We start from the raw sequence: 22,952 nt of genomic DNA, 5'->3' as shown, positions 1-22,952 counted from the left end.
TAATCACGCCAACTATAAATAGATTACAGTTTGGTGCAGGGGTAAGACACCAGGCTAGAAACCAAGTGACTGTTGAGTTCTAATCCCAATTTAGGCACAAAGTCAGCTGAGTGAACTTGGAGACAACTGCAGGGATTAATCCAGGCAGTGACCAGGAGTCAACACTGACTTGAAGACACACGTGTTTCTGTGTGTGTGTGTGTGTGTGTGTGTGTGTGTATGCATACGTACACACATGCCCATTCACTCACCCACAGTCACAAAGATAAGGCTGAGAAAGTGAGACTAGGGTAAAAAGAGTCCTAGCCCAGCACTATAAATATCTATATCAGAAAGCTGATACACATTTAGGCAGATAATATAAGCTGTGCGCATTATCCAAAGCAAGAATTATGTAGCTGGAAATCCACCCTGCCTTGGTTGCTTTATGCAAGCAAAATATCAATCTTATTTCTTTTGCAAGCTGCTCCCAGAGGCAAGGGCTTCTCCATCAATACATACCGGTAGCTATTAACAGTGTTGCTCTAAGGTAGGGGTCATTAATAAAGCTTCCCTGGTTGCAGCAATCTAACAAAAGATAACTATTTTCTCTTCCCCCCCACCCTTGGTTCTCGGCTGCAGAGGCCTTTCAGAAAGGCAAAATGCAGGCCTAACCTAAGCTCCATCCTCAGCTGCAGAATGAAGCTGCTCCTTCGGCTGCAGAAGTAGGCGGGTGAAGGAAGTGTCGATCCATGGGAGGCCTGGCTGCAATGGTGACTCCTGCCCTAGCTTGATTTTTAGGCGTGTGCCTCATCCCAAAATTAGGGCTTTTTTGGGGGTAGGATTTATATTAAGCCCACCCCGAAAATCAAGCTAGGGCCTATTTTGGGGGTAGGTTTTACTTACGGGGAAACATGGTAGTAATTGCTTTTTTTAACAAATCAAAGACTAAATTCAGAGGGAAGCTTTTATATTGAGAGGCTGAAACAGTGAACAAATTGAAGGTGTTTTCCGGGTCTGTTGCTACTATTTCAATGGCTGAGTTTTCTTAGGAAGAAGGTTTTTTATTACTGCAAAGAGTTTCTACACTTTTGAAACAAAAGGTTTAGAATATAGAATCATTGAGTGGTGACAGCTGAAAGCTGAAATACGGATATGTAATTCTGCAAAATATATCAATGTTCTGTTTTCTTCTTGTCTTTTCTTATTCCTTTCTTCTTTCCAAGAGGCTTAGATGAATTTTGCTAGAGAATTATATACAAAAAAAAAATCAGATAAATATATCTAATTAACTGTTACTTTTTTACACAGATCACATGCTTTTCTGAACACTATTAGCATATAGACAGGGTTAATTACCTAAAATTAATATTATATTACACTTATTTTATCCCTCTTTCATGAATGCTTTGGAGAAAGTTTTATTCATATAAATTATTTAAAATTATTTGTATTGGGTAAAAATTGGTTATAAAAGTAATAAAAGGTTTATAATTGTTTAAATGAGGAAAACTTACAAAGAAGTTTGCATATTTTTTTCTTAAATAAAAACACTTTAATAAATTAATTTACAGGATACTATTGTAGATAACATTCATCGTCAATGATGTTAGGCATTCATTTTTGCTCTACCCTACCCATACCAAAAGAAACATATGAGAAGAAAGCTACTGCTATAGATATTTTACTAAAAACTTACAGATAGATTAGTGTAATTTTGCTCCACAAGTATATTTCTGGCACAATTGTTGATGTGTTTGAAACGATCTGGTCCTAGAAGGATACCACCATACCAGCGGGACACTACCACCAAAACATTATGGACATTCAGAATCTATATTAAAAAAATTACATATTCATATTTAGATTTGATTCACTTTGTTACATACAATAAGCATTTCTTAATTGTCAACTCAACCCATACTACATACTGCAAAATATAATTCTAGAAAAATATACATTTGCAGCATCAACCCACAACTTGAAGCAAGCCCTCTTCATAGTTGTGGTTGATGCCATTAAATCACAGTTAACTAGATATCCATTTTCAGATACCATGCAAATCTGATATTAGTTCTAGATAAAAACTTCTGAAAGCAGAGCTTCTGCTTTCTAATAGGTAAAAGAAGGAGAAAGTTTATACGTTCAATGTTCTTTCCTATATCTTTAAACTTCTGTTTATCCTATCAGACCATCAGCAACGACTGAAAAGATGGTTAATGCTTCATTTTTGCTGTATTCTTCCACCAAGGCAAAGCAAACCTAGATCTTACTTACAATTTAGCATAGCCTTTCTGACCTAAGTTTTTTTCAGATATTGTAATCTACCATTTTGTTCTGGATGGTCCACAAAGAAATGATTTGAAAAGCTGGTTATTACTTCATTCTAAAATTATTCATACTGACAAGGCAGTGATATAAATCATAGGCAAGAAAAAGTTAAAGATAAAACTTTAAACATCAATTGCCACTTTATGACTCTGGAAGTAATATTTTTATTCAATATATCAAATATTATTGATCTCTTGTCCATATTTTCACGATTTGATCATTGGTCAAACTATTCCAAATGACAAATAATAATCTCAAATATGCTGTATTTGTATGTATCCACTGACAAAAGTTATGGCTATGAATCTCCTGATTATAATATTATGGCTACAAAGAATGAAAAATATCTTGTTACCAACTGATTCCTTTCACCTGCATAAGATGGAGAAGACGGCCCCCTGCTGCTGTTTCACCATCATCTTCACAATCTTGTAAAAAAGTCTGCTTGTCTCCACAGTATATTCTTAAAATAAAAACAATTCTAGATCACAATGCAAATATGTATCTTAATTCTATATCACAACATGTTTGCTTGTTTATCAATCTACTGCTTTTATAAAATTCTCTAAAATCCACGAATAATCCATGAATAATCACATGCAATTCTACTGGGCCTGAACCTATAGATCCAAGAGACAGAACATTCATTGGTAGATTTTTATCCTCTTCATTATTTTGTAGTAATTAGCATCAAATCTTACCTACTCACCTGTAAGCATATATGTTGTGAGTAGCACTGGCTATTTTCTTATTTTTGTACAAGTCAGCAAGAACAATTTTCACCTTGGAAGAAAAAGTTTCAGACAATAATTAGGATTTATATGCTTTACTTGGATGCTTAATTGATGCTTAATTCTTGCATATTTGAATACAATTAAGGCAACATTGATTGGAGAATATAGAAGGCATATTTTAACCAACACACTTTCTTTCTCTTAAAATAGACTGTACTTTCTAGCTGTTTTGAGAATCAGTCATGGCTGACAATTAGGGCAGAAACATAAACTTGAGTTCTAACTTTTTTTTCCTTCAATAGAAAAGATATCACAGAATTACTCCTTTAGGGAACTCTGCTTTTAAGATTTGGTAAATCCTTAGGAACAAATTTTACAATAGGCAACAGGGAGCTGGCAAATGCCCAGAAATAACTTTCCTCCTTAACTGAACTGAATAGGAATTTAGAATGCAAGGCATTTATTATTATATTAAATAAGCATTAGGGACAAAGAAATCAAGCAGGCAAAAATGTAGAACAAAAAATTGTGGAAGAGTTGTAAAAACAAAATACAAATTTATGGTGATCATATACATAGAAAATAGAGTAGCTTTCAGATTCCACATTAAATGGTAGAAAATAAAATTACCAATGTTGTCATCAAAATAATAAATTCAATTCTCATCAGATGCTGCAAAAAATCACTACTCAATTTATAGAAAGTCAAATGATCCTTGAACATAAATCTGAAACAGCATTAATTAAATTAGCAGCTTTAATCAATATGTGATCTTTGGTATTCAACATTCATATTTCAAATTGTTGGGCTGGGTCTAGATTTAGGCTAAATTAAGAATACACTTAAAAAATCAATAAGCCTGCTTTAAATCTGATTAGTGATACTTAAGTCACTATATTTGCAGTGCCTTTCTTCTAAGAAATCAAAATGTATAGGACTGAAATATTTTAATTTTGTTTGCATCCTGTCTAATAAATTGCAGAATCCATTGAGTTAGCTTGTAGTAATAAATATGTCTTCTCTAACACATTTGTTTCAATTGTCAGCATTACAGTCACAAAAGATTTCAGTAAATAATTAGGCTGTAATTTTTAAGTTATCTTTTTCCTGTCTTCAAATATAGTAACAACTGTATTATTCTTATTAGAGAGATTACATTTCCCTATATAATAAAGGCTGTGTAAAGAAAGTATATTAATAAACAATGCATAATTAATACCACTTTAAGCAAAACAATATTAAAGTTCTACGAGCTTGAGAAAACATGTCTGGCAAGCAAACAGCATTTAATTCAAAAGAAAAAAGTCATTCCTCTAGAGTCATCAAAATACATATTCAATGTTTATTTTTGTTGTATTTCTATTATTTAAAAGCAGAGTCAATTACTATGTCAGTGAGAACACTGCTGAAGTGTAGCTCATATTTCCTATATACAGTATATCCCTCTTCGTACACTTGATCTTAGCTAAAAGGCCAAGACAAGAGACAAAGGAAAACAATGTGGCCAAATAAACAGTGCTATGATTGCTTAGTGATTCATCTGTACATAACAAAAATGTTCCACAACACACATAACACTGGAACATCCTGAGACATATGCATGAAGAAAAGCACAGTGTATGAAAAACGTTGAGTGTAATGGAACTTATTCCAAAACAAATAGGCCCCACAAGTAGGTAATCCATAGTCTTCCAGATATTGGTAGAATCTAATCAATAACAATCTTAATCACAATAGTTATGGATAATGGGCACTGAGGTCCAATAACTTGAGGAGAACCAGGGACCACTCATTTCTAATCAACAGAAGCTTCACAGGTATATTTTGCTGTTCTCTGATTTGTGTAACTATCACATAACCACAAGTGAGATGTTATGGATCCTTTAGTCACAAAGACTTGATAGTAGAAGTAGATAAACTGCTATTGTCAAAATCTTTGAATTATAACTTGCAACACTGCCTATTAATATAGTTGGTTCCACCCAATTACCTACCTGTCATGGCTACTGTATTTTTGTATGTTTTGCCAATATAAGGATCTGAGACAAGGCAGAAAATACAATTAATTATAACTGTTTTTAATTAAAATTATATCCTGCCTTTTTAAATGACACTTTTAATTAAAACATTGATTCTTTTGAATAAAAACACACCAGGAAAATTATGATTCACCAAATAAAATTTTATTTTCCATACAAATTAACTTAGATACCAACAGATAATGATGCAGTCCAGATACCAGATCAGCACTAAATGTAATACAACTCTATTTTTACAGAACAGACAAAAATTGCTTAATATTAAAGAGTGGTTACTGTAATACAAATGTAGCCCAGATGTTAGTTAGAAGTTGGTTTTCCATAGATTTAGTATGGATGCTATACTTATGTAGCCAAGATGAGTTTTGGAGAAAAAGCAGATGGATAGTCATGGTGTTTGTGAGCTGTCTCAAAATAATATTCTCTAAGTAGCAGACAGTGCCTATTATTTTTGATATGTCATCTTATACAGTAACCCACTTGGAAAGAAGTTCTATCTTAATTGGTGCACACTAAAGTAGATGTCATACTCTGCCTTCACGAATACTTTGCCACGTTGTGGTATCTCCCATAGCACTCAGAAACAGTTCTTTATTCCCATTCCTTCATTCAATCTTATTATCCTACCCATTCCACAGGCTGATATCTTTTATAAGACAATAGAAGTTTCTTACTGGTTTCCTTTGCTTGTCCATGAGTTAGTCCAGGAATTTAGTATTTATTTCAGTAGTATCAAGCTCTTAATATCCCAGACAATTATTTTCTCCTCTCTCATTTCTTATCCATCATTCTTCTCTATGATCCATGTCTTAGCATGTTTTCAGCCTTCTCCAGCCTCATTCTGATCTTGTTTCAGCCTATATCAAATCTTTCGTTCATTTTCCATTCACATACTAATGGGTCTGTCCATAAAAAAGTGCTATAGATAGTGCAAGTTGCCAGAGAGTAAGCTAAATTTATAATGCACTAAGATGTCCTTTCTTGATACCACATTTCCCATACGTACAAGCAAAATACCCAAGTGCTATTTTCACTTCCAGTTGTTCATCAGTCAACATAATGCATGGATAAAATACTTATTTTTCTGCAGCAGCATGGCCCTGCTCCCAAATCCACATGATCAGAAAATCCTTCTTCACAACAACTTACCCATAAGATCACTCAACCTGAGAAAACCAGCTACTGTAACATACTACTGTTTATAGATATTAAAGTAAAAAAATAAAATCAGAATCTCTACCGTATGTAAACTTCTAGATTAATCAATTACATTCCACTGAATGGGATAGTGAGGTCTGCAAATTAAGAAAGTTATCAAGCAGTTTTATGTTCTTTCAATTAATTTATAGATATGAATATGCTCAACCCATATGTTATAAACTATTGGAAAACATAATGATATGATTATTTGAAATCAGGGTTTACTAACCTGTTCAAGGTATACAACAGGTGCTAAATGTGCTTGAAATGTGCTTCTTCGGTCTGTAATTGGGTTTCCATGATAAATTGGAATTAACTCTTCATCTGAAAATTGAAAAATTCAGATTTTGTACAAGGATGGCTTACTGAATTTTCTACCTATTTCAAATAGAATTTTGAATGCTTCTGGTTAACCTGTTTCTCCTCTTCACAAATATTATCTCTGGGCTCTTTAAATCTTAACAATAAATAATTATTTCTAGTCATGTTCATCAATCTTTAAAAAAAATTCTTTTTTTTATGCTTATTGCTTTCAAGACTTTAATCCTGCTTTTCAGCCAATTGCAAAGCATGGGTTGCCTCAAACTAGGAAACAAGACAGGAGAAAAAATTCACACTTAACTCATATAATCAAATCTAATCACTATCTCACTGTACTATTTACAAAGAACCAAGATAACTAGGTTAAGGAACTAAGATTTCTTCATATTAGAATTCTGTTATTTGTTCCTTTCTCATTTCTGGGACCCCTGTGCATCTTCTAGAAATCAAATCCAAAGCACTGCAGTCTTTTTTTTTTATTATTAAATTTTTTTTATTTTTTTCAGTTATACATTGTAAAAGATACAATTTTAAAATAACATAAATTCTTAACCATTGGTACGACCTGCCCATTCCCCCCAGGCAGAGTCCACCCTCTTTTAAAACCTTCCCTACTTCCCTCCTCTTTCTCTCCTCCCCTCCTACTCTCTTCCCCTCCCCCTCTCCACTTACTATCCTACTTCCTCTCTACACCTTCTTCTCCTCTCATACCTATCAAACCCATGAACACTGCATAGGGGAACTGCCCAGGCCGCACCCTTCTATAAGCAACCATTATCTATATTACCCTTACCGCCCCACTCTTCCACTCTTCCACCCTCCCACCCCCAACCCCCTTCCCTTCACTTCCCAGAGCAGAATACAGGGTTAATAATAACAAAAATTTGCAGTGAAAGAAAAAAAAAGAAAAAAAAAGAAAAAACCCACAGAAAAAAGAAAAAAAGGAAAAGGAAAAAGAAAATATCATACTTAACCTTTAACTCCAATAACCTCTAAACAATTCTCTATAATATTTACTATAAAATTCATTCATAAAATAAATGAAACTTTTTAGTTCCATACTTTTTCTGAATATAATCTATCCATCTTCTCCATACAGTAATATATCTTTCTTGTGTATGATCCTTTAAATAAGCAGAATTTTTTGCCATTTCTGCAAAACTAGAAACTTTAAATATTCATTCTTCTAAAGTAGGCAAAGAATCTTTCTTCCAATATAAACCTACTAATAACCTTGCTGCAGTTAATAAATTCAACATTAAAATCGTTTCTTTGTCATTTAAATCCACAAAAATACCCAGTAAGAATAGTTGAGGAGTAAACTTTATCTTCCTTCTAAAAATCTTTTGAATGTTCCACCAAATCATAATCCAAAAGGCCTTTACCTTTTTACAATTCCACCAAATGTGAAAGTATGTCGCATCTTTATTACCACATCTCCAACATTTGGGCTGTATATTAGGATACATACAGGATAATTTTTTAGGATTTAAATGCCATCTGTAAAACATTTTATAAAAATTTTCCCTCAAATTTTGAGCTTGTGTAAATTTAACGTTTCTAATCCAAATTGTCTCCCATAAATCCAATGAAATCGGTTCCTGTATATTCTGAGCCCATTTAATCATACAATCTTTAACCAATTCTGTTTCCGAATCTAACTCTAGTAAAACATTATAAATTCTTTTTATATGAGCCTGACTCTGATTTTTAAACTGAATGACCAATTGTTTATCTTCTAGTGTTATTCCCTCTTTCTTATCTACAATCCACCTATCCACCATTTGTAAATATTGAAACCATGATTGTAAAATATTTTCCTACCTTAATACATCCAAGGATTTCAAATGCCAATCCGAACCGGACCAAATTAATAGTTCTTTATACGAAACTTTATCAAAGTTTGTCCCCTTAGAAGTTCCCTCAATTGCATGTCTGCGAATCCCCCAGATAGGTATTTTATAATTTAATCTATAATAATACTTTTTCCAAACACGAAGTAAGGCATTCCTCAAAATATGTAATTTAAAAGTCCGATCGACTTTCTTATTGAAAATCAAATATGCATGCCAGCCATATATTAAATCCCAACCTTCCAAAAAAAGAATATCCTTATTTGTTAAGTTAAGCCAGTCACTTATCCAAATTAAGGTGGCTGCATCATAATATAATTTCAAGTTAGGTGCCTTAAGTCCTCCTCTTTCTCGGGCATCTTGTAAAATCTTAAACTTAACCCTTGGTTTTTTCCCAGCCCATATAAAATTATTGATGCCCTTTTGCCATTCATCCAAATTTGCCTCTTTTTTTAAAACAGGTATCATCTGAAACAAAAAAAGAAACTTTGGTAGAACATTTATTTTTACCGCTGAAATTCTCCCCAACAATGACAATTGCAATTTTTTCCAATCCTTTAAATCCTTTTGTACTTTTACTCATAATGGTTCATAATTGTTCTTATACAATTTTCCATTCGAAGCAGTTAAATATACTCCCAGATATTTAACCTTTTTTACCATCTGAAAACCTGTAGCTTTAACTAAACTTTTCCTATCCTTAACTGACATATTCTTAGATAATATCTTAGTCTTATAGTTATTAACTTTAAAACCAGAAACATTCCCATACTGTGTTATAAGTTCTAATAAGCAATCAATTGCTTGAGTCGGTTGTTCCAAAATTAAAACCAAATCATCCGCAAAAGCCCGCAGTTTATACTCATTCTTCCTTATCTTTATTCCCTTAACTACCTTTGATTCTCGAATCTGGATTAACAAAATTTCCAAAGTTAAAACAAATAACAATGGGGATAATGGACATCCTTGTCTTTTCCCTTTTTCAATATTAAAATTCTCAATCAATCTCCCATTTATAACAATTTGTGCAGATTGTTGCTGATATATAGCTTTAAGTGCATGTAAAAAATTATCCCCAAAATTTATTTTCTCTACCAAGGAAAATAAAAATTGCCAATCTAGTTGATCAAAGGCTTTTTCAGCATCCAAAAATATAAAAGCCACAGGAATCTGATTATTCTTATCCAGATACTCAATTAAGTTTATAATTTGTCTAACATTATATTTCATATATCGCCCTGTTATAAATCCTGATTGATCACTATGAATCAAGTCCTTCATAACCTGCATTAATCTATTTGCCAAAATTTTTGTAAAAATTTTATAATCAACATTTAACAATGAAATTGGCCTATAATTCTTAGGCTCTGTGAGATCTTGATCCTCCTTCGGGATCAGTGATATAAAAGCTCTTTTCCAGGAAGGAGGAACTTGTGTACCCAGCAAAATACTGTTAAAAAGTTCCTTTAATGGCTCCATCATTTCTTCAGATAAAATCTTATAATACCTCGAGGTCAATCCATCTGTTCCCGGAGACTTTCCAACCTTTAACTGCTTAATAGCTAGACCAATTTCCTCCACAGTAATTAAACAATTCATCCCATTTTGTTGTTCCTCTGAAAGTTTAGGAAAATGCACTGATTGTAAATATTTATCTATATCCAAACCCTTTATATTGTCACTTGAATATAATTTTACATAAAAATCCAAAAAACTTTTTAATCAAATCTTGCTGAAAAACCACAGTACCTTTATATTTTACTTTCTCTATAATCCTAGCTTTCTGTTTCTTTCGTAACTGATAAGCCAACCACCTCCCAGGCTTATTCACATTGCAAAAAGTATTATGTCTCACATACGACAGATTGGTAGCCACCTGATCTGCCATCAACATATTAAATTGTTCCCTAAGCATCTTTATTGAAACCTTTAAGTTATTATCAGTTGGATTGAGAACAACCTCTTGTTCTTTTAATTTAATCTCTTCTTCTATTTCTCTACGTCTTTGTAACCTTTTTTCTCTAAAAACTTTATTCAATTGAATCAGGATTCCCCTCATATACACCTTACTGGCGTCCCAAACCATGGACATCGGTGTACCCTTATTCATATTTATACAAAAAACTCCTTTAAATGCTCTTTACATTTTTGTACAAACTCTTCCCGAGTAAACAAGTTCTCGTTCAGTCTCCAGGGTCTTCTGTTCCCATCTTCCAAATGTAATTCCATCCACACCAGACTATGATCTGACAAAGTCCTGGGAAAAATTTTCACCTTCCTCACTCTAGAAAGGAAATAACTAGAAATAAAAAAAAGTCAATCCTTGAAAATGACTGATGTCTATCCGAATAAAAAGTAAAATCTCTGTCACTTATATTCCTTTCTTGCCAAATATCAATAAGCTCCAATTCTTCTTTCAAATCAAAAAAAGTTTTAGGTAATTTAGTTTGGGTAAAAGTTTTAGAAGAGCTCCTTTTATCTATAGTTGAATCTAAAACTCCATTCCAATCACCCATCAGAATTACCGATTTGTAATCCAGCTGAGATATTTTCCCATGCAAAAACTTATAAAATTGCTTCTGTTGTTGATTAGGAGCATATAATCCAACAATAAGGACTTTCTTGCTTGTATTAATAATTCCACAAAAAGATATCTTCCTTCAGGATCAGACTCAATTAATTTAGATGAAAAAATTTTCTTCACGTAGATTACAACACCCCCTTTTTTCCCTGGAGCTGGAGCAATAAAATGTGATCCCAAACGAGAGTTTATCAGAAATTTTGAATCCTTTAAAATTATATGAGTCTCTTGCAAACATATCAAGTCATTGTTATGTTGTTTCAAATAATAAAAAACGTTTCTCCGTTTCTGTGGTACATTTAAGCCATTAACATTCCAGGTCAGGAACCTGGCCATCTCCACTGGCCTGGAGCCTCTGGAGCATGGCCTGTAGATCAACTGTCGAAGATCTTTTAGGTCTTGCCCCTCCCACAGGCTCTGTAGTAACCATACCTTCCACTTTATCACCACTCTTCTGCTGCTGCTCTTTTTCTTTACGTTTATGGGCAGCTCGTGTCATCCTTTGATCTTTTACCTCACGGTTCTGTACAACTTGTTCCATAACCATCATTGAAGAGGCTCCAGCCATGAGGGGCTCTTCCATTATCCTTGTTTGTGGGGGTGAGGACGATCTTGCCTTTAAAATAAATGATAAAAATCTCTTGCCTTCGAGACTGTGGTTAATCTATAACGTATCCCATCATAATTCACTACTATTCCTCTTGGGATCTCCCATCTAAACTGAATTTGGCGATGTTTTAGCTCATCAGACAGAAAAGTAAAATCTTTTCTGCCTCTTAAGATTTTGGGAGGTATTTCTTTTAAAATTATCACATCTTGATCTGCAATTTGAAACTTTTGTTTATAAAAAGCCTGTATAATTTCATTACGAATGAATCTTCTAGAAAAATAGATGACCACATCTCTTGGTAAGTTTCTCTGTCTAGCAACCCGTGAATTAACTCTAAAAAATTTTTCTATCTCATTCCCAATTATTTCAGGCCTCCGGCCAAGATTAAGAGCAATATCTTTCACAATAAGCATCTTTAAGTCCTCCTGAAAGTTTTCTTTCAACCCCCTGATACGCAATGCATACTCCATCTCTCTGTATTGTGAAATGGTTTGTTCATCCTGTGTAATTTCTATCTTGTTCTCCACCTCCTCCATCCTAGATTCCAGTCTTGTTGCATTTTCAGTAATCTCCTCCATTTTGTCATCGATCCTTTCTATATGCAGAGCAAGACCTTGAAAAGCAAAAAGGATATCCTCCCTAACTTGCTTGTTTTTTTCTCCAATAATTCTTCTGTAATAGCCCTCTCTGCAATTATAAGATCTTTACTTCCTCTTTAATGTCCAAAGCATTCTTTTTTAAAGCTTCTTGTAAGTCTTTGAGAGAAATTGCAGGAGGAGGGGAGGGTGGGGGTGATTTAGGTTTCTGAGAAACAGGCTGAGTCATTGGGGAAGAGATAGTGGCTTTAGGAGAAGGAGGCAGACGTTTTGAAGCCATTTCTTAAATTCCAAGAAGAAAGATTCTTGTCTATAAAATCACAGTTCTTTAAATGTTCTTTAAATAATAGCAGAAAAAAAAGAAAAAAGGAAAAAAAAGGAAAAAAAATAAAAGCCAAGTTCTTGCTTCTGTATTTAAAGCATTAATCTATAACCAACTTTTAACTTTGTAACCAAATCAGGCAAGAAAGACAATCGCCATTTTGCCTTTCACTTTCCCTTTCTTCAAAAGGGAAAGTAAACAATAAAAAGAAGGAAGAAGGTACTTGCTGGAGTTAAAATCACAATCAATCTTGAGCACAGTTTCTCCTGGTCTGCTCCGTCTGCATTTAAATACTCACAAGCAGCTAAGAAAAAGCAGATGTGGAAGCGGCGGCTTGCTTCATCCCTGAACTTTGGGACAAAGGCGCCCTGGAATGCGGAATTGCTCAGGCTCCGAGGGAGGTCTACCCTCCGATCCCCAAAATTGTAGGGATCCAGGGGAGCTCTTACCTCTACCTGAGAGCTCTCCTCTTCCCTTTCTCCCAGGGAAGAGATTCAAGCCGCGGGACAGCTGATTGTCAAAGTCCCGCGGCTTTTACACGGACCAGGAACGGGCGGCTTTATAAAAAGCCGCCATCGTCGTCGCTGAAACCACCGGAAGTCCAAAGCACTGCAGTCTTAACAAATACTTTAGATATGGAAATATAAGCAACAGTATATGTATATGTATAGTATATGCATATGTATGTTGGAATCCTATATAGTCAAGAGTGCAGAATCCGAAGCAGTATTTATTTCAACACTTTCCCCAATTCATATATTCATATCTGACATATGAATATAGGGAAGAGGGCCAGAGGAAACTGCATGGCCCTGTCACACCTTTGTACAATGATAAAACATATGTTTGACAAGTAGGAGGTCCATGTCCATCTCATTATTGAAAAAGAAAAAAGCACTCTCATTACCTAATGATCAAGGTAATCTGTGTTAACCTTACAAAGCTGGATGAACCAGTGACTATCTTAACATAGAGCAACTTCTATGTTGTTATGATCTCATTCTCTTCATAAGAGCTTCATGTTATCAATTCCCTTGAGTTGCTTTTGCTCTTTATTATTATATAAGCTTAATTGAAATAGCAATAGCAATATTACCTTTTTTTTCAGACAGATCAAAATTTAACGTTATAGCTGTACAATCTGGAAGAGGTTGATATTCCAGTGCAAATTCTTCTTCATAGTCCACATCTGTTTCTTCTGTAACCTTTTTATAATCTGGGCCTACCGGTAAAAAATCAATACTAATTAATACTTACAGTATTTCAGTGGCAAGAGCTCTAAAGAAATCAATATTAAAAATTCTATTTTATACCATTTTGTCAAATATATATTTATGTATTTTTTATATTTAAAGATTTACAGGGAGTTTGTACTATTTTCCTGACACTTCTATGTTTTCTATCAAACCTGAAATATGCAACGCTTCATCTGTCTTTTTCTATCTATCCAATTCATAAAGCTTGCATAAAGCTTGCTCACTCACTGAAATATAAAGCTGCAACACTGACAACATGCACATAAACATGATCCTATGTCAATACTAAAATGACACTATGCAAATCATATATAGAAACTAAAATATAGGTAAGTGGACAGGAAAGATAGCAAACATTTCAAAGTGAAAGAGTTTGGCCCATTTACTATGTGCCACAATGCCCCTCATATTACTACATTTCATTCTGTCCATAAATATCTTCTACTTATTTTCAATTTACATGCCAATTTCCTGCTATACATGGAGGGCATCCTATATTACCTGATTCAGATGACTGGGATTTTTCTATCAAAACCTCACGTATCTTCTCCACCCACAAATAAAGAATGCTTTCACCAATGTTCTGTCTGAAATAAGCCAATTACAGACGATATATTAAGAACCTCTTACTTTAAAAATAAAAACTGCATGCGAAAAATCCTATATTTTAATATCACAGAATAATGCCCTCAAAGCATCAGTTAAATTGACCTCGTGCAAAATTCCAATTTTGTTTTCTCTAAACTTTCTCCCAGATAATCATTTTTATGGACAGTAATGATCCAAATGGGGAACACCAATCAACACCTATGTCATTCAGCCACAGGGTCTTTCCCAAAATGAGACTATTCAGAACTCTCACCATGGGTTTAACTAACTAGAAGCTTTGGAAGGCACAGTTGTGCTACACCAAATATACTGTAAGAGTTTCTAGTATATCTGTTTATTACATGCAGTTATCACTATGTAACATAGTTGTAGTAACGTATGAAATTTAACTGACATGCATTTTGATCATGTAGATCTCTGAATCCCAAACATTTTTTTTAAAGTAATCCTGATCATGAAAGAAAAGCGGCCCCGTATAAAATCTAGTTATCTAAATTTTCAGGAAATAGATGAGTTTTATTACACTTTTTGCATTGTACTGCCACCTGCTGGAATTATGAGTATTTAGATTTTTTAAAAATACAAATACTGTGCATTTTTTAAACTGTACATTAAAACAGGATAGAAATATGTACTACTTACACATAGATTTCTTCTAGATGATTTGCCAGTTCTGCATATTCCTTTTGTAAAATCCAAGGAGCACTGGAACATAATGAACATGCCAGTTTCTATTGATAGCACTTTCTAAACCAGTGTTTCCCAAACTTGACAATTTTAAGGCATGTGGACTTCAACTCCCAGAATTCCACAGCCAGCAACGCTGGCTGTGGAATTCTGGGAGTTGAAGTCCTCATGCCTTAAAATTGTCAAGTTTGGGAAACACTGTTCTAAACCATACCCTATTTATGTACCATGTTATTAATAAGTATAGTTACAGTATAGTTATTAATAAGTATAGTTACAGTATAGTTATTAATAAGTATAGTTACAGTATAGTTATTAAACATGTATGTTATTAATAAGTATAGTTACAGTATAGTTATTAAACATGTATGTTTAAATTTTTAGTTTATATTGTATAGAGCATAATTATTATATAAATATGTGTGCTCCCCAATTCATTCTAAGTTCTACAATGAATTGGACAGCATGTATGTTTAAGTAAAAATTAGGTTTCTAAGTAGCCTAACGTTTAACAGAGTAAAATACAGAATAAGAACACTCCCACATCTAGCCTCACCGTAGCATGAATCAGTGGTTCTCAACTTCAGCAACTTTAAGATGTGTGGATTTCAACTCATAGAGTTGAAGGCTGGGAAATTCTGGGAGATGATCCATATATCTTAAAGTGGTTGAAGTTCAGAAACTCTGACCTAAACTATCAGTGCCCCATCAGCAGCTGCTTCCGGTCAGATAACACCCTTCTACCAAAGGCTCTTTGCAAAAACATTGTTTTAGCATTCTTGTAAAATGACAGTAAGGAGGAGGCCAACTTGACCTTGGGAAGTATGCTATTTCAGAGCAAGGAGGTTATGACCGAGAAAGCCTGCTTTGGAGTTTCCACCACCTTCATGTCTCAAGGGAAAGGAACCTACAAGATTGCCCCTCCCCCACTGGTCTAAATGTGTTGGGCAGACAGAATTTATCCAGATGATATAGTAGTAAAGGTAATGAGAAGCCAAGCCATAAAGGATAACCAACACTTTAAACTGCATCTGAATGCTTACTGGCTATCAGTGCACTCCCAACAAAATTGACACAATTCTACTAAATCGATTATTTCTAATCATCATGTAGGTAGCTACATTCAGTGCCACGCTCCTTCCAACTTGCCTTCAGGGAAACCCCATGAAGTGTGATTTGCAGTAATCTAACCAAGAGATTAGGGGCATAAACTATTGTCACCATTATCAGCTGATCCTGGAAAGGCCAAACTGGCACACTATTTGAAGCTGAGCAAAGGCTCTCTCCTTGACACATCTTCCACTGCATGCTCAGTATGAGAGGTAAGCTTGATTATATTACCTACTCATTATCTGACAACCTGAGTTATTGGATGACCTCTCCCTGCAATTTCACACATATGTAAAAACAGAAAAACCAATTCCTGAGTACCCAACCCTGGACTATACAAGGGTTTGACCCCTACTATCCACAATTGATTAGGACTGCCCACCCAGAAAACAAAAGACCATGCACCATGTCTCCAATCCTCTACACCAGACATGTCAAACACAAGGCCCAGGGGCCGGATACGGCCCGCGAAGTGGTTTCATATGGCCTGCGAAGCCATCCTGGAAACAGTGAGGGAACAGCCCCCACTGCCTTGACCCTGGCCCAGGCCGGCCAGGAGGGAGCCAATGTACAATTTTGTGGTGGCCATCTATGCTGAAATGCATTCAGTCTTAGCTCCACAAGGCCGTCTGGAAACAGCGAGGAACCAGCCCCTGCTGCGTCGGCCCGATCCCCCGGGTGCATGCTGGGGAAGTGTCACCCTTTCTGAGGAATGAAGTAATGTACCATCGCCTGGAAGTGGCCAGCAGATGGCTCTGGCCTACTTCACATATCTGGCTTGATGGGCTCCGGGGGAGGAGTTTCAGCAGGCAGCGGGGCACTCTCCTCACAGCGCCGAGAGGCTGAGCCGGATAGTGCGAATCTGATGAGAAGTGCAATGCTGCCTAGCCCCCAGCCTGCCCAGTTTCAGCAGGCAGCAAGGTGCAAAGCTGGTGAGCTTCGCACCGCCCAGCTCAACCTCTCAGCACTGTGAGGACAGTGCCCTGCTGCCTGCCGAGATTGGGCAAGCTGGGGGCTGGGCGGCGTTGCGCTTCTTTTCGGATTCGCACCACCTGGCTCAGCCTCTCTGCGCTGTTAGGAGAGCGCCTCGCTGCCTGCCGAAACCGGGCAGGCTGGGGGCTGGGCGGCATTGCACAGGTAACGTTGACTCTCACGCTGCTCATGGCATCCCCTCCCCCAGAGCCCACCAAGCCAGATATGTGAAATAGGTGAAGGCAATGTGCTGGCCACTTCCCTTGGGGAAGTGGGATTGGGCTTGGTGCCATGGGTGCTCAAGGGCCAGGCTGGGCATTTGACCTCTGCTGCCCAGGGCTCCGGGCAGTCCACATCACCATCCAACCCCTCCCCATGGCCTGAGAGAAACAATGAGGCTCCTCCAGTGGACCATGCCTTGGCACTTGCCCTGGTCCCACCCCTTCTGACGGAGACCCTCAGATCTGTCCCACTCCTGCCCAGGTCCCCACAGGCACCATTGACACAAATGATGTAGAGCTGACCATGCCCACCAGTAGGCCACACCCACTCCATCCACATCCACCCAGTAGGCTGCACCCACCCTGACCACACCCACCCGGCCCCCCGAGGGCAACCACAATACTGATTTGGCCCTCAATGAAATTGATTTGACACCCCTGCTCTACACTCACAAGCAGCAAGCCCCCAAATATCACAGTTGATGATATTTAATGTCACTGAAAGTTTAAGAAGAGGATGCACATTCTCCATCTAAATCTTGCTAGCAAACATCCATTAGAGTGATCAATACCATTTTCAGACTGAAATTAATCCAGATAATCTATTTCATAAGGGGATCACATAACTTCTCTTTCTCTTAAGAAATCAATCTGATAATCAAGAACCCTGATAATGAGACACTGGAGATATGGGTGCACATTTTCTCAGTTGGTATCTGCACTTTGGAATGCTCCCTCTCTGACATGTGTGAGGTACCCATTATATTTTTTGAACAATTGTTTAAAATCTTTCTGTTTATTTGTGTCTTTTTTATGTCAATTCTACATAAATGCATCCTTTGTCTTTATTTTCTTTTTCTCCTCTTTAAACAATATGAATTTCCTTATTATTCATTGAGTTCCTTTATATGCCCCATATTCACAACTTACAGACTGGCAAGCAGAAATTAACAACAGAACCAACAAATAATACAATCCAAAATAAAAGTAACACAAAATAAAATACAAACAAATTGAAAGCAAAACAAAATGGCAATTATAAAAAAAATACCTCAAACAGAAATTAAAGCTATATATAAGATTCATAGTATCAGCTGCTGATGTCTGGCAATAAAACAGCTATGGCTGTTATGTAGGAAAGTTAAAAAATGAAAATATTTTAGAGTTTCTGTTACATTATAATAAAATTATTTGGGGAGGGTTATAGTTAAGAGTTGTCTATTATTAAATGTTATATGTTTAGAAAGCATGTACTTACTTAAGCTGATAAATAGGTGGTGCTGAAGTTGGATATTCAGGAGGCAGAATCACCTGCAAGATCAACCAGCAGTAGTATCTTCTTTAAAAAGAACTGGGTAAAATATCCATAAGATCAATTCTGAAATTCTGTAACATTATAAAAGTACACAAAAAGATGTAGTCTTAGACCACACAGTCCTATACAATAAAGAAAGTGCAACTTGTTTTTGTATAAACAGGCACAGATCTCAGGGTTCATCAACTTTCTTAATATCAACAAGATGGTGCTCCAGCAGCATAAAGGACACTTAATTCTCCCCCTTCCCAATTCTCTGGAGAACTGCATGCATTATTAGCATTTTTTAAAAAAAACAACTTTACCCAACATTAAAACTGTTCTAGAGAAAGAAAAAGAAAAACCTACAAAGAAGAACTTTCTACTCTGATGACGTCTATTTTCAAACTATAGACCCAATTATATAACTATAAGTTTACCTGCAAATTGAGAGTCCACTTTGGCTGTGCTGAGCAATCACTAATCTTAATACAAAAAATTTTCTCATCTTCATCAACAATGCACCATTCATTGCCATAGATAGCTGACAGAGCTTCAATTTCTTCGGTCTACAAAAAATGATGTTATATATTTAAGTTATTTTACTTTGAACCCCTTTTTTCCCTTCTGTCCAATTATGTACAATTCTCTAAGACAAGTCCCTCCAGTTTTCTTGGCAAGATTTTTCAGAAATTGTTTACCATTATAGCTTACAGAGAATGGAAATAAATATCTCTCTAGAAACTCTGAGGTGCTTTCAGTGGAAGAGTAAAAAGCTCAGATATATAATTTGCTTTTATTAAAAATATGAAAAAGCTCCCAAAATAAAGATCAGCTACAACAGGATCTAGCAATCCAGCCATATATAAATCAGACTCAGAATTTAAATATTTGATATTATCTTCAGTTTCAAATACTGAGTAAGAAGAATATGCACATTTGAAGTTATTTTTTTACTTCCTGTTGTGTATAATATTTGTACACGCCAGCACAAAGTATTATCTATTTCTGCTTTTTTGAACTATAATTTTTATATTATGTATTCAAAGAGTGGAGAAAACACATAGCAACTGTATGTATGTATGTACGTATGAAAAAGAGCATCAGTTGCCTTGACCTAACATGTCAGTAGGAAAGATATAGTTGAGGAAATCAAAATAATAGGAACACTGGGCAAATAAATTATTAATGCTTTCTAATTTTAAGGAAAATGAAAGTTGCATGAAGTAAACATGTCCCTTGAACTTCAAAAAAGGAGACCAAGAACAACAATACACACAATTCTATAAGGTGCTAGGTTTTAGTAGTCCCACTCTCCCACTTTTCCTGACTGAGGAATTCTGGGAGTTGAAGTCCATAAGTCATAAACGGCCAAGTTTGAAGATCCCTGGTGTAAACCATCTGCAGCAAGTAATATAATAAGTCATGCCGGAAAGAATTGGTGTAGCAGAACAGGTAACAAAACACTACACATTGGATAGGATTTTTTCCTTAATGAAACATTTATACAATGTATCCATGTATTTAGGTTATCAATTTCTCCACAAGTAAATTATGATTAGCCCCCATTCACACAAAGAATTCACCAGTTAATAAGTTGACAGATTCCATACATTCAATGGATTACCTATGTTTAATAAGGATAGATGTTTTGAAAACTACTAACGATGATATAGCTAATTATAACTTCCACGTTCCAAGACAGTGTACTTCAGAACACGGACAGTAAGTGCCTATTACTTCAATTCCCCACTTACCAACTTCCTAGAACCTCACCACCACTTTCCTATCACATGAAGCCGAGTACTACCGTACTTACTTGTTTTTGCATTGTTTCCGGATCGCTCGCCGGCGCCGCCATTCCTCTAACGAAAGGTGGGTCTCGTAATCCTACGGAACTCCACAGATCCTCGGAAGGGCAAGACCGGATGAGTTGTGTTTGCACTCCACGCACGCGCAGTGGTGCGATTGAAGCTCTTCGCTTTCTCCCTCATTTCAACTGAGGAGACCCCTGAGACCAAAGCGGAGATGAGACGTCTGGAAAGCTTCCGACACACTTTGGGATCGTTGGGCTTGGGGCGGATGATTGTGAGAAAGGGACTGCGTCCGTAAATCGAGGTCGGCTAGTTGGTGGCACAAAGTGGGGTGTAGGATTCCGGTGCTGGGTTTTTAAACCCAGATCTGGAGTTTGGATGCCTATCTGGGTTTCCAGGTTTTTAATTAAAAATCTATTTTTCTATACATTACATTATATTGTATATATATCAAATCGATAAGAATAACATAGTTTAACACTGATTTATTGGGGGAGGGTATGTAGAATCTGGGTTTATTTAGTCCTGGTGGGGGTCCATAGTTCACTTAACTAGGGATGATGTGCGACATGATGGGCGTAAGAAGGTAAATGTAGTTTTCTGAGCAAGAATATGGACGTGAGTTTGCAATTGGCTTGAGTAAGAAAGAAATATAACGGGAACACAAAAATTTAAAAAAATGCCGAAAGAAGAGAGTATACTTTTCTAGAACCAATTACGAAAACTTTTCTACAAAAAAAAATAAACATTCAATTGCAAAGAACTCTTAATTCAGATAGTATAAAACTAATAGACCAAACCGCATGAAAAGAATTTAATACACTTATATAACTTGATTTTAAACATATTTTCTTGCTAAACCTAAGTATTACAGTTACTTATTCTCAGGACAAATATCGATCCTATGCAGGCAATGAAAATAGACGTAAATGAAAATGCAATGCATGTTATAATAAAAGATTCTTTCTATATTGCTGTTTGTACTAATGGGTAAAGGAGAGTTGTCTCCCCCCCCCCATTGGTTGGAATACTCTAGTTCAGGGGTAGGCAACCTTGGCTCTTTTATGACTTGTGGACTTCAACTCCCAGAATTCCTGAGTCAGCATGGCTGGTTCAGGAATTCTGGGTATTGAAATCCACAAGACATAAAAGAGCCAAGATTGCCTACCCCTGCACTAGTTGGTGATTATGAAAGTTGGGAAACTAAACAATTCAGAGTAAGGGCCACTCTGAATTAGCAGAATATACTAGTTTCTTTCATGTTTTGTTTTTATTTTACTTTTCAAGGGGTATTGTTTTTGCTTTCATTAAAAAAGGTATACCATCTTATTTATTTTTTTAAAATCCACTTATTTCATGCAGTGAGGGGCAATTTTTAAAAAAGTGCTAAGTAGAAAAAACATCTTTAAGCTATGCAATAGAACCAGAAGTAACAAACTGTCTTTCTGCCTGCATGTGTATGCCTTTACAAATAAATAACACTGAGGAGTCACATCTGTATGCAAATGAAAACAACTTTGCTTGATACAAAGCTCAAGTGATATTCTTCCTAATAAATAAATGGTACAGACACTTTCTCTATTGTTATATGGAACTATCCATATAATCAGATCTGATTGACAGAATATAGCACCTTAATAAATGGCCATTGATCATAAATGTACCTAAATATTACAGTGCATGTAAAATGCAGCTTCCACAATTTATTTATGCACAGGGATATTTTTTTTTACTTTTCTTAGATCTAGATGGTGGAATTAGTTATTTAGATATCTGAAATAATATCCAAGTATTTAACTGACTTTTGACATGAATTAATTATTTTCCAATGGAAAGAGCTTGCTAAAATTTTAGGCAAGAAGTACAGCATTCTATATAAATAGATATATGTTCATCTTCCTGACGTGTTCATCTTTTACATATTCACATTCACACACTATTTTTCTACTGGTGGAATTGTTCTTCCAAAACTTTGAAAGATTATTATTTATTAATTTATCAAATTTAGGACTACTCATCTTACTCTCAGAGGAACATTTCCTGTTCCTTATATTTCACTACATTTAAAATACAGTTTTATTATCTATGTGGAAATAGAACTCTTTCTTCAAAATCCACATAGCTCTCCAAACAAGAGAATACAAAAGATTTAGTCTGGATTAATGTAATGGAAGAATGTACAGTTAGTTCTTGGTTAATGACTGCTCATTCAGCATCTATTTGAACTGGCAGTCCTTTTCCCTGCCTTCATGGCACCTTTACTCCCCCATCTATCTTACACAATGCCTCAGAACCCCTGCCCACAGTGATATAGACCATTTCCCCCACCTGGCCACCCTCCATGACACTTAATTATCAACCTACATGAAAGCTGCCTGGGACTTGCAATATCCAACCAGGATGGGTAGACATCTCTGAGGAGA

At 35.8% G+C, this 22,952-nt stretch overlaps 1 protein-coding gene across 2 annotated transcripts; it reads right to left on the bottom strand.

Annotated features, from left to right (window-relative positions):
* Window positions 1–1,022: 1,022 nt before the first annotated feature.
* Window positions 1,023–21,029, bottom strand: IMPACT (impact RWD domain protein). 2 transcript variants are annotated; one of them, XM_039328571.1, is made up of 11 exons: window positions 20,535–21,014; window positions 19,156–19,284; window positions 18,680–18,732; window positions 15,074–15,136; window positions 14,324–14,409; window positions 13,663–13,788; window positions 6,513–6,607; window positions 3,020–3,093; window positions 2,683–2,773; window positions 1,679–1,813; window positions 1,023–1,223 (listed from the first exon to the last, which is right to left on the bottom strand). In XM_039328571.1, the coding sequence occupies exons 1-11, from the start codon at window positions 20,574–20,576 to the stop codon at window positions 1,155–1,157; spliced, it is 963 nt and encodes a 320-aa protein (XP_039184505.1). In that variant the 5' UTR covers window positions 20,577–21,014; the 3' UTR covers window positions 1,023–1,154. The 2 variants fall into 2 exon arrangements, with proteins under 2 accessions (XP_039184505.1, XP_039184506.1); XM_039328572.1 differs by lacking the exon at window positions 1,023–1,223 and having other exon boundaries at window positions 2,666–2,773; window positions 20,535–21,029.
* Window positions 21,030–22,952: the final 1,923 nt, after the last annotated feature.

The sequence above is a fragment of the Crotalus tigris genome, unplaced genomic scaffold (assembly GCF_016545835.1).
Source record: "Crotalus tigris isolate CLP2741 ecotype Arizona unplaced genomic scaffold, ASM1654583v1 scf7180000024382.2542628, whole genome shotgun sequence".
NCBI lineage: Eukaryota > Metazoa > Chordata > Lepidosauria > Squamata > Viperidae > Crotalus > Crotalus tigris.
The sequence above is the reverse complement of the archived record's forward strand: the minus strand, read 5'-3'. Positions and strand labels throughout refer to the sequence as shown.

Coding starts and splice junctions, on each gene's coding strand:
- IMPACT (XM_039328571.1), bottom strand. CDS start 20,576: ATGGCGGCGCCGGCGAGCGATCCGGAAACAATGCAAAAACAA. Junction 19,285..20,534: donor CGGAAACAATGCAAAAACAA/GTAAGTACGGTA, acceptor CATTTTTTGTAG/ACCGAAGAAATTGAAGCTCT. Junction 13,789..14,323: donor ATCCCAGTCATCTGAATCAG/GTAATATAGGAT, acceptor TTTTACCGGTAG/GCCCAGATTATAAAAAGGTT.